Source organism: Achroia grisella, unplaced genomic scaffold (genome assembly GCF_030625045.1).
Source record: "Achroia grisella isolate CSIRO2021 unplaced genomic scaffold, CSIRO_AGI_Agris_v1 utg660, whole genome shotgun sequence".
NCBI classification, from domain to species: Eukaryota; Metazoa; Arthropoda; class Insecta; order Lepidoptera; family Pyralidae; genus Achroia; species Achroia grisella.
This window is the reverse complement of record NW_026712984.1, coordinates 8,343,544-8,355,866: the sequence shown is the minus strand read 5'-3', so window position 1 is coordinate 8,355,866 and position 12,323 is coordinate 8,343,544. Positions and strand designations below refer to the sequence as shown.

General features: G+C 35.7%; 1 protein-coding gene across 1 annotated transcript; it reads right to left on the bottom strand.

The window, feature by feature from the left end:
- Positions 1-579: 579 nt before the first annotated feature.
- LOC131849878 (tubulin beta-1 chain-like) lies at positions 580-11,768 on the bottom strand. The gene is made up of 2 exons (XM_059200017.1): positions 11,622-11,768; positions 580-1,953 (listed from the first exon to the last, which is right to left on the bottom strand). The coding sequence occupies exons 1-2, from the start codon at positions 11,676-11,678 to the stop codon at positions 667-669; spliced, it is 1,344 nt and encodes a 447-aa protein (XP_059056000.1). The 5' UTR covers positions 11,679-11,768; the 3' UTR covers positions 580-666.
- Between the last annotated feature and the right edge of the window lie 555 nt (positions 11,769-12,323).

The following is a 12,323-nucleotide window of genomic DNA, read 5'->3' as shown; positions in this document are numbered from 1 at the left end:
CTAGACTTATATATATAGAAAAGATTCAATTAATTGACCTGTACGACCCGGCGGCCATGACACAAAAATGTTACAACCATGTACTCCTATATTTGATATTACAAGGTTTTCTGATAAATCTTCATTCGTCATTTAATTACAATCATCGGATTATAGATTACTGTAAATGTTTCTGGCTGTACATGATGTCATTTGGTCACTTTATTTTTAGAAATATTCATCATCAGGTAAGGTATAAGGAAACATGTTTTAATAAATAATAAATCTTTATTATATACATTAAATTATTGTTCAAAATAAACATTTGAATTGTAATCAAAGACTTCGGTTATTGAAGCTATATTAATTTACGTTTGGTTTGAGAAAGTCCAAACTATTAAAAGTATAAACAATGTCTATCGTAGATCAGCCTTTAGGAATTCAGATCTAGCACTCAACGAGGCTTGTAGGACTATAAAGGAATGTATTCATCCGATACACGTACTTTCAATTCACAATTATTTTGCGTTGACCGGAGGTTTTAGCGTGCGTTCGGTTAAAAGTTAGAAAGCATGTGTTTTCAATACTTGGCTCGAGTATATGTCGAATACATTAATGTTACTTAGGGAAAAAGTAACGGGAGATATAATGGCATGTTTGTTGCTTAGCAACGGGAGTAGGCAGTGGTTAATGGTCGTCGAGTTCTTGCTCCTGCTCCTCGTCGAACTCGGCGTCCTCGTCGGCGGTGGCCTCCTGGTACTGTTGGTACTCGGACACCAGGTCGTTCATGTTGCTCTCCGCCTCTGTGAACTCCATCTCGTCCATACCCTCGCCGGTGTACCAATGCAAGAAAGCCTTGCGCCTGAACATAGCCGTGAACTGCTCCGAGATGCGCTTGAACAGCTCCTGGATGGCGGTGGAGTTGCCGATGAAGGTAGCGGCCATCTTGAGACCGCGGGGTGGGATGTCGCACACGGCCGTCTTCACGTTGTTGGGGATCCATTCGACGAAGTACGACGAGTTCTTGTTCTGGATGTTGAGCATCTGCTCGTCGACCTCCTTCATGGACATGCGGCCTCTGAAGATGGCGGCCACTGTGAGGTAGCGGCCGTGGCGCGGGTCGCACGCCGCCATCATGTTCTTGGCGTCAAACATTTGCTGGGTGAGTTCTGGGACGGTGAGAGCGCGGTATTGTCTGCTTCCGCGGGATGTGAGTGGCGCAAAACCAGGCATGAAGAAGTGGAGACGTGGGAAGGGTACCATGTTTACGGCTAATTTACGTAGATCAGCGTTGAGCTGACCGGGGAACCTAAGGCAAGTGGTGACACCAGACATCGTGAGGGATACCAAGTGATTGAGATCTCCATAGGTGGGTGTGGACAGTTTCAGTGTGCGGAAGCAGATGTCGTACAGAGCCTCGTTGTCGATACAATAGGTTTCGTCTGTGTTTTCTACGAGCTGGTGAACTGAGAGGGTGGCATTGTAGGGCTCCACTACTGTGTCTGATACTTTGGGCGAGGGGACGACTGAGTAGGTGTTCATAATTCTGTCGGGGTACTCTTCACGGATCTTTGAAATGAGTAGTGTTCCCATTCCGGACCCGGTACCACCACCAAGGGAATGTGTGAGTTGGAAGCCCTGTAGGCAATCGCAAGATTCTGATTCTTTACGGACTACGTCAAGAACTGAGTCGACAAGTTCGGCGCCTTCGGTGTAGTGTCCCTTGGCCCAGTTGTTACCGGCGCCGGACTGTCCGAAGACGAAGTTGTCTGGACGGAAGATTTGTCCGAAGGGTCCGGAGCGGACGGAGTCCATGGTGCCGGGCTCGAGGTCGACAAGGATGGCCCTGGGGACGTACTTGCCGCCGGAGGCCTCATTGTAGTAGACATTGATGCGCTCCAGCTGCAGGTCAGAGTCGCCATGGTAGGCGCCGGTGGGGTCGATGCCGTGCTCGTCCGAGATGATCTCCCAGAACTGCAAATAAAGAACACCGTTACTCAACTGCATTTAAGTGAGGCGAGGTTGGAATGCACTCGATTAAAATTCCAACACGAGGGCTCGGTACCGTGTACACAGCCACTTGTTAGTGAGGCGCTTTCAAACCGGTTGTGTGTAAGCGATCCTACAATGCCTAGAAAGTGCATCGAACTATTTCGAGTTTCCAGTACGTTGAAGCTTCCTATCAGATAGATCTCGGCTCAATGAACCGACTCGTGAATGGCCCACAGGACGCATAATACATGTTAATGGCTACGACTTGGAAATATTACGCAAGACAATGGCATGAGCTGTCCCCGAGTACAACACAATCACCTTGACAACAGGCGACGCCCACGATCCGCCCATATTTGGTTTATCTCTCCATATATGCGGTGAATGTTTATCCGACTCGACAATTACAATTTTTCGACGCTCCTCGAGAGCCGTGGCCTGATTTTCTTTACCATATGGTCAGTCATATTGTAATGAGTGTACACATAAATTTGCACGGTAATAATTGAGTATCGCAAATACGGCTGCAAGTGGAACAATGAATCAATTTGTTTGAAGACAGCTTACGTAATGGTGCAGAGAAATCTGTACATTTGTAGGTTTACAAAAGGCCTTAAGTGTCTGGTTAGCGAGTGTGGCATTAAAATTCAGTGGTGGGCATACAAGTATAGACATGATGTCATGCATCCAAGCTTGTGTGGGTTTGAGCCTCGACTGATACGACTTATATGGTAATGTCTAATACCGATTACTCGATACGGGTTTTAGAATACAAACATCGTTAATATGTTTAATTTTCTAACACCAAATATGTTCTAGATACCGCTAACTAAAGAGAAATAACAAACTAGCGGATGACGTGCTTTAGCTAGTCTTTCATAAAAAAAATGCTTAATGTTTATAAAACAACTATTAGAATAAGTCATTACATAGTATAAAACAAAATCGCTGTCTCTGTCCGTCCCTATTTATGCTTAAATCTTTAAAACTACGCAACGGATTTTCAAGCTGTTTGTTTTAATAGATAGAGTGATTCAAGAGGAAGGTTTATATATACAATACATGTACACCCATGCGAAGCCGGGGCGAGTAGATAGTTTTTTATAAAACAGAGTCGCCGCCGCAGGCAGTTCGCATATATATTTTTAACTACGCAACGATTAATTTTAATGATTTTAATGAATTTTTGAGTAATAGATAGAGTGATTCAAGAGGAAGGTTTATACAATTTTTATTTGTATAATACATGCGTGTTATAGTATAGAACCTGCCGAGAAATTAAAAGATTAAAATTAATTAAAAGTGTTGCAATCTTTACCCATTTTTTATTAAATTTAAAATGTCTTTATTTACATAAATAGAATTGGCGTATGTTATACCAATTATTACCCGTTCTTTCATTCACCTTCCATAAGCAGTCCATGTATCTATCTATCTTCCACAATGAGTTTGTAAGAAATTGATCAGTCATTCCCACCAGAAAATGATATAGAAATAGAAATAATCTTTATTCAAATAAACTTAATATAAGCACTTTATATTAGTCACATTTTTGGATTCTACCGCTCATTCGGAATACAGACTCATCACAAGAATGACAAAGAAACTTGTGTGTTGCTCTTTTAAATAAATATTGTATATGCATATCATTTGAGATTGATACATTTATTTTTAATTATTTCGTCCATAGATACATTATTTTTTATTTCGGAGGTGAATCGCGATTTTTCAATTTTTTCGATAGATGGAGAATTGAGAATTGTCTCCCGATATAGTTTTATATAAATATGCTATTTTGCAAAATTAAGAATTTATCTTCGAAATTCTTAATCGCCTTCTTTCCATTTTGTGATAGACAGAGAATTGAGAACTGTTCTTTTGCATTTTGTTTTTTTTTTGTGTTTGTTTTGTTCTCCGTCTAACAGAGAATTGAGAATTGACCCCGCGAAGTTTTATGCAGTATACCAACTTTTTTTTAATTTCTGAGGTCTATTCTGAAACGCATCCTTTCCATTTTGTGATAGACGGAGAACTGAGATCTGTTCTTTTGCATTTTGTTTTTTTTTGTTTTGTTCTCCGTCTAACAGAGAATTGAGAATTGACCCCGCGAAGTTTTATGCAGTATATATATAATTTCTGGGGGCTAATTCTGAATCGCGTACTTGACCCCGCGAAATTTTATGTAGTATACAAACTTTTTTTTAATTATTGGGGGTCTATTCTGAATCGCATTCTTTCCATTTTGTGATAGACGGAGAATTAAGATAATTGATCCCCGGCGTGTTTTATTGTAACTGCGCATCCGGTATTCGTTTTAGATCTTGCATATACTTTCAAAACATGACAGAATAATGATTCTTAATGACAAAAAGTGAAAGGTGATCATGTTCGATTGTGGCGAGAGGCCGAGAGGCTGCTTTCTGTCGTAACAAAATACAAGAATACGATGAAAGCTGCGTGCGAAAGGTGCAAGTACATCGAGCTAGGGAAACCCTGCACAATGAGTGCGTGCTACACGGTTTCGATCAGGGTTGCCAACCTTAAAACACTAATATTCGTACCAAAAATAGAATAGAAAATCATTTATTCAAATAAACTTAATTTAAGCACTTTTAAATAGTCAACATTTTTTTTTAATCTACCGCTTATTCGGAAAGCTGTCTCATCACAAGAAGAATAAGCAAGAAACTTGTGTGTTGCTCTTTTAAACAATCCTTGTAAGTTCACATTTTACAAGTCGAAACGTGTGAAGAAATAAATAGTGTGAAAACATCTCATATATTACCTAAATATGGCTGTTAAATAGCAGTGTTTGAATCGATTTCCGTAAGTCGAAATCTTATACAAACTTGTATGAGTATCTTATAAGGTTGGCATCCCTGATTTTCACTTGTACACTTAACAATATGTCGGCCAGTGTTGCAAACAACGTTTGGGCGAAAATATCAAAAAGAAATCCACTAAGCTTTTTAAAGTATTTTAATGTAACCACCAGATAACAATATTGCATAATAAACATGGTTACTTTAAAAAAAGATATTAATATAATTGTGTTAAAAAACAAATAAACTTTTACTCTACAAAATAGAAATTAAACGATAATTCCAAAGTCTAATTTCTATAGGAAAAAGCAAGTATTTTTGGGTACTTTCCAAAATAAAATTGTTATATTTGATACCTAACCTAAAAATGTACCAATATATAGTCCTATTATTTTTATTACTAGTCAGGCGTTTCTACCAGATTTAGTGGTACACGACTAAGGTGGCAACACTGACGCCGGCAGTAGAAATTAAAATATCTCTCTTTTAAAGTACATAACGCGTTATTTTTAGGCCGGCCGATGACCGAGAGTTCTCCGGCCGCGGTAATCTGTCGACCTTTAATTTTATCCAGTTAGATAAGATATGCTTAGAAATTTGTACTAATACTTAGTTATAAACAAACTCTATTGTATATGGCGACAGTACTTAAATAAATAATAATTGCAAGCAACCATTTGCATATATTTATTTTAAATATCTAAACCCGTTCCAATTAAAACAAAACATTTTTGTGTCATATAAAAACATACTTATTGTTACAAACATTGCAGATTCAATTATTATTAATTCTGCTTGTCATTACTCTGTGATGCAGAGTTGTTTCTATATATCACTTTGAATATGTAAACCCGTTCCAATTAATACAAAACATATTTGGATGATATAAAAACATATTTATTGTTACAAACATTGCAGATTCAATTATTATTAATTCTGCTTGTCATTACTCTGTGATGCAGAGTTGTTTCTATATATCACTTTGAATATGTGAGCCCTATCCATTTAAAACAAAACATTTTTGTGTCATATAAAAACATACTTATTGTTAGAAACATTACAGATTCAATTTTTATTAATTCTACTTATAATTACTCTGCGATATTCAGTCGTGTTTTTTTAAAAACTTTAAATTTCGAATTTCGAATTCCATTTACTACAGTAGACATTTTTTTCGATATTCGTTTATCTCGTTTTCAAAGATGGAATAGGCAAAGATCCATACACCGTACAGCCTAGTCTACTTTTAAATTAATACAATAGACAATAAAGTTGTTTACAGCAAACAAATATTTTTTTATTCTATTTTTTTAATGCATATGAAGGCCAAAGCCACACATTAATGCTCTATGAACTCTATTTTTTTGTGTTCGATTTATTTTAGTGTATTTAGTATTTATCATATTCATAACATATACCTATACATTCGGTTGTAGTCATTGCTTTTTATAGCTATTGTTTCATACTCCGATTACAGGATCAAATTGGCCGTGACACCGTACTATTGAAACTCTTCATACCTACCTACCTTACTGAATATTCTGTTTAAATGTTGGTAGGTGTAATGAAAATGTTAAATAAGAAAATATATATAAACCTACGAACTCTTTTTAAAACTATAAAAGTCATATTTTCCTCATTAATTTTTTACAACATTTTCCATTTCAACTCTGTTTCTATTGTATTCAAGTTATATTCAAATATCAAATCATTACTACTGAAGATTACTCCAAACATACAAACTCAAAAACTTTACATTTTTATATTGTATACAAATAAATAAAATTGAGGAGTCCGTTTGAAATTTTAAATTTACAGTCTCAGAATATTAAATTTTTTGTAATTAATATTTTTTTCACTACCCTCCAATTCAGTATATAGATTCTATTGAGACGAACTGACAAGAAAGTCAACCGAATTTCTTTTTTTAAAGCCATTTACAATGTATATTTATATAGGTGTCTATGTCTAACATTAAATGAAAATGTGTGAATTAACAAATATGGGCCATAAAGGATACCAGGGAATTGTCGTAATATGTATATTATATACAAATTATTTATATATTTAGGATAGAATTTCGCAACAAGTGCAAACATGTATCAACGTACACGAGCCTTTGTTTTTATATAAAGATTAAAATATTGTTAATTATGAGCCCCAGAAAGTATAAATGTTTGTCATTATAGAATAGCAGTTAATAAATAACAACTGATCAACACTTTATAATTCGAAGTTTTATTTATTTTCTCACACAAATTTCGAACCGTTTGATATTTCAAAAACCCGATAATTCGTAATGTTTTAAGAGTCCCTCGAGTTTCGAATTAACAATTAACAAGAGTCGACTGTATAATATTCAAGCTGTGACACTCAGATCTGAGTTATAAATTAAATATAACATTTTTTCTACCTATTAATACTTCACTCGTTAGTCAGCAGATGATTCATTGGATATTGTGGAATTTAGAATGGTAGAGATGCAAGTAGGTACGCTCGACACAAGCTGAACAAACACTCAGCTATATTAGACTGTGACTCTATGTTACTGACTGCTCTGTTAATGGCAGAGTTGTTTATATGACATTTATGATATCAATATTATAGCTGTTTAAACATAACGCCTTAGCCAATAGAAAATAAAAAAAAAAGTATGACATTTATGATATCTATATTATAGCTGTACAAAAATAAACAATAGAAAATTGTAAAAGAAAAAAGTAAAAAAAAAAATGTTGCAATAAACTGGTAAAATTCCCGCCATACAATAGTAGAGATGCAAGTAGGTACACGGCTCCAAACAAGCTGAACAAACACTCAGCTAAATTAGACTTTGACTCTATGTTACTGGCTGCTCTGTTAATAGTATAGTTGTTTATATGACATTTGTATCATCTATATTATAGCTGTTCAAACATAACGCCTTAGCCAAAAGAGAATTATAAAAAGAAAGTAAAAAAGAAATATGACAGTTATGATATCAATATTAAAGCTGTACAAAAATAACTCCTTAGCGAATGAAAAAATGTAGAACTTTTTACGCTGACGGGGCATCAGTGGAGGGTGATAAGATGATCGTGAAATCGTGTTAGCAAATCGTGACAAATTTATAAGAAATTTTTCATGTTGATTTCCATGGGACATGTGTGGAGGTCAACCTGATATGGTATATCACTAGTTCACGGGGTCATGAGCCCACATAACAGGGTGTTTTCTATGTATAATATGTATGTATTTACGAAAAAAAAATCTATGTATATGTATCAGTGATCTAGTACCCATAACACAAGCTTTAGCTAGCTTAACTTGGGTCTAGATGGCGCTGTGTGATTTGTCCTGAGATTATTACTATTATTATTATATATATATAAATATTGATCAGGCACGTAACTATTATAAAAAATATTACGTATACTGATATATGATGTCATAATTATGTAGAATCTTGACCTTAGATGAAATAGTGTTGTGTTCTTAGGTGGTATCGATCGAGTTGGTGCGATGACTCAAGCCAATATGTCATATCGATACATTAGCTTGTATTAAATACTAGCTGTCCCCGGCGACTTCGGCCGCGTGGAATTTAACTTTCATTTTCTAAAATAAAAGTAGCCTAGGTTACTCCTTATTACACCAGCTATCTGTCTATAAAAGTTCCGTCAAAATCGGTACAGCAATTTCAGAGATTAGCCGGAACAAACAGATAGACAGACAGACAAACAAAAATTGTAAAAAATGTTATTTTGGTGTATGTACCGTATTTATATTCATATGCGTGTAGTAAAAAAACGGTTATTTCATTACAAACAGACACACACTTCTAAAATAATGTTACAGAACATATTATTCATATAGTCATATTAGCTAGTATTAAATAAAATGTTGTAAGGCTGTAGGTTGTATGAAGGTGAGGACGAGCAAGTTTTTATACAACCGGTTCTTGTTTACTTCAAATATCTTTTTGTAAATATAACAACTGTTTGTGTAACAAATATACAAATGTGTGTGCCGTGCGAGGAATCGAACCCGCGACCATCGGACGTAAAGCGGTGTGCTAGACCGCTAGATCACCGAGGTCGTCAATTGTAAATAAACTGGCTTTATAAAAAAAGTACTATATACTGAACTGGACGGTAGGGAAAAAATTATAATACATATAAAAAAAATTACGTTCATTATCGAATAAAATGTCCTACATGAATAATAATGATTTTGGAATTTGACTTTGAATTTCCACATAAAAAAAAATTATTTAATAATAAACTAGGCTGTACGGTCTAATGATCTTTGCCTGTTCTATCAATGGAAAAGGAAATGGACGAATGTGGAGAAAAAAATGTCAAATACTTTTTATTGTTAACCGTTATATACAGCTGTATAGCCTTAGTCCCGTTGCCTTTTCTAAAAGTATAAAAAAAATTTAAATCTCATATTTTTTTTACTATACATTAAACATTGCTGATCTTGTGAGCATGCGTTATACAAGAGATGGGGGGATGGGACTGTTGGTAATAATAATAATCTGAGGACAATTCACACAGCGCCATCTAAATATATATAACTCAAAGGTGACTGACTGACTGACATAGTGACCTATGTCAGGCACAGCCCAAACCACTGGACGGATCGGGCTGAAATTTGGCATGCATGTAGATGTTATGACGTAGGCATCCGCTAAGAAAGAATTTTGATTAATTCTACCTCCAAGGGGATAAAATAGGGCATGAAAGTTTGTGTGAAACTTTGTCAATTTTAAACCGATCGGGCTGAGACTTTGCGTGCATAAAGCTACTATGACGTAGGCATCCCCTAAGAAAGGATTTTGATAAGTTCCACCCCTAAGAGGATAAAATAGGGGATGATGCAGGATGTAAATGTATTAGTTTGAACCCATCAGTACCTAAAGGAACGAATAAATTAAGACGAACAAAATAATTTTTAGTTCTTTAGGCTACTTTCATTTTAGAAAAATAAAGTTAAATTCCACGCGAAGCCGCGGGAGCAGCTAGTAAAATATAAAATATATATAAAGCATAAGCGATAAGGCTGCTTTTTGTACCCTATAACTCTATTAATTTTAATTCATAACGAGTATATAAATAAATATTTATTTTTACGGCCTTGGATACTTCCATTATCATCGATTAAAAAAAAAGAGATGTTTTGACAGCCCTATGAATGGACAGCGTGAAAATTCCAAATTCATAACTATTTTAAAACAATGAATAGGACTATGCAACACAGTTCATACTGTCTATATTTATCTTAATCTTATATATAAAATTCTCGTGTCACAGTTTTCGTTCCCATACTCCTCCGAAACGGCTTGACCGATTTTCATGAAATTTTGTGAGCGTATTAAGTCTGAGAATCGGCCAACATCTATTTTTCATCCCCCTAATTGTTAGGGGTAGTCCAACCCTATTTTTTTTTTATTTTAAGGCAAAACAACGTTTGCCGGGACAGCTAGTAATATTATAAACGCGAAAGTTTGTAAGTATCGATGTTTGTTACTCTTTCACGCAAAAACTACTAAACGGATTTTTATGAAACTTTACAGTGATATAGCTTATACACCAGAAAAACACATAGGCTATAATTTAAAAAGATATTGTGTAAATTGGGAGAAATCATTAACAAAGTCGCTGTCGCTGTCTGTCCGTCCCTATGTATGCTTAAATCTTTAAAACTACGCAACGGATTTTGACGCGGTTTTTTTTAATAGATAGAGTGATTCAAGAGGAAGGTTTATATGTATAATACATGAACACAAGGGCGAAGCCGGGGCGGGTAGATAGTATAATGATAAAAGTCATGTACGTGCGATGGTGTAGTTCCGCGGGTTATCTAGTTCATTAATAAACCCGACCTCCTTTCACAGCGCTCCACAAACTGATGTGTAAGTACAGTCCGTAGTACCAACAATGGGAGTGACTCTTATAAAATAGGTTAAAACCTTTCAATTCTGTAGTAAGCCGGCCGAAACCGTTACCAACCGTTAGGCGAAAACGTACATACTCTGTGACGTGAATTTTATGTCTATGAGTACCGGCCAGATCAGTTTGAAGGAAGTTTCTACTATGCGGCATGTATTTAGAACTAGGTATAACTGTAGCTGCCTACTAGCTGTATAACTTATAGCTGTACCCGCGACTTCGTCCGCGTGGATATTAATTTTATTTTCTAAAACAAAATAATCTCTGAAATGGCTGGACCGATTTTGACGGGACTTTTATTGGCGGGTAGTTGATGTAATAAGCAGTAATTTAGGCTACTTTTATTTTAGAAAAATTCTTTTATGAAAAAAAATTAAGTTCAATTCCACGCGAAGTCGCAGGTAGAGTTAGTATAAAATAAAATCGTTATTAAAAATAGGGGTTGATAATAGAAGGGTCAAAAATTAGTTTTTATTTTTTAAGATAAAATTTTGTACTTTTTGTATTTTTTAAAATAGAAAAATTTGTCAAAATGTAATTAGGAATGGGTCATTATCATTGAGGGGTATGAAACATAGATGTTGACCGATTCTCAGACCTAATTAAACAAAGAAAAAATCATAAAAATCGGTAAATCCGAAGAAGTTCCGTAACAAAGACCGCTACATGAGAATTTTATATATCAAATGGAACAAAATTATATTTTACTAGCTACTCGCCCCTACTTGGCACGGATGTACATGTATTATACACATAAACCTTCCTCTTGAATCACTCTATTCATTAAAGAAAACCGTTTCAAAATCCGTTGCAAAGTCTTAAAGATTTAAACATACATAGGGACAGACAGCGACAGCGACTTTGTTATATACTATGTAACGATTCGGCTTACCTTTGCTCCTATCTGGTTACCGCACTGGCCGGCCTGAATGTGTACGATTTCCCTCATATTTTGTCTTTTAAAATTGATTTATAATAAAAAATAACACTACGCGTCTCTCACGCAACACTACTCGCAGATTTGATCTCAGTTGCGGCCCGGTGGGGATTTTTGAGGAGCCTGTCGCCTCCACGCGGAGCCGAGACTTCGAGTCTCTATTGGTCCGCTCTCTTATCTCGTTACTAACTTCACGCCAAATCGGAATGTACAATATTGGCTCTCTCGACTCGTGGCTGACTTCACGCTGATTTCAGATCGAAATGAATAACCAAATGGAGAAATGTTAACTCTATATGGGTGTGCTTAATTTTTATTATTGTTTATTTATTTATATTTTTTCTGTAAAAACTGAATGTGGCAAGTAATAAGGTATAAGGACAGGTAAAATAATATTGTACAAGTTATACTGCACTGAAATATTGGACGGGCTCGGTGGTTTAGCGGTTAGCAGACCGCTTTACATCCGATGGTAGCGGGTGCGATTCCATGCACGGTGCAAACATTTGTATTCATTGGTTGTTTATATATATCTGGCTATATTTGATTGTATTTGTATAGTTGTCTAGTAGGTACACATAACACAAGCTCTGCTTACAGTGGGACTAGATGGCGCTGTGTTAATTGTCCAGGGTTATTTATTTATTTATATCAGTT

Bases quoted from the DNA above. Each gene is read 5' to 3' on its own strand.
- LOC131849878 (XM_059200017.1), bottom strand. From the start codon at position 11,678: ATGAGGGAAATCGTACACATTCAGGCCGGCCAGTGCGGTAACCAGATA. The intron at 1,954-11,621 runs GTAAGCCGAATC...CTTTATTTGCAG, and splicing joins GTAACCAGATAGGAGCAAAG to TTCTGGGAGATCATCTCGGA.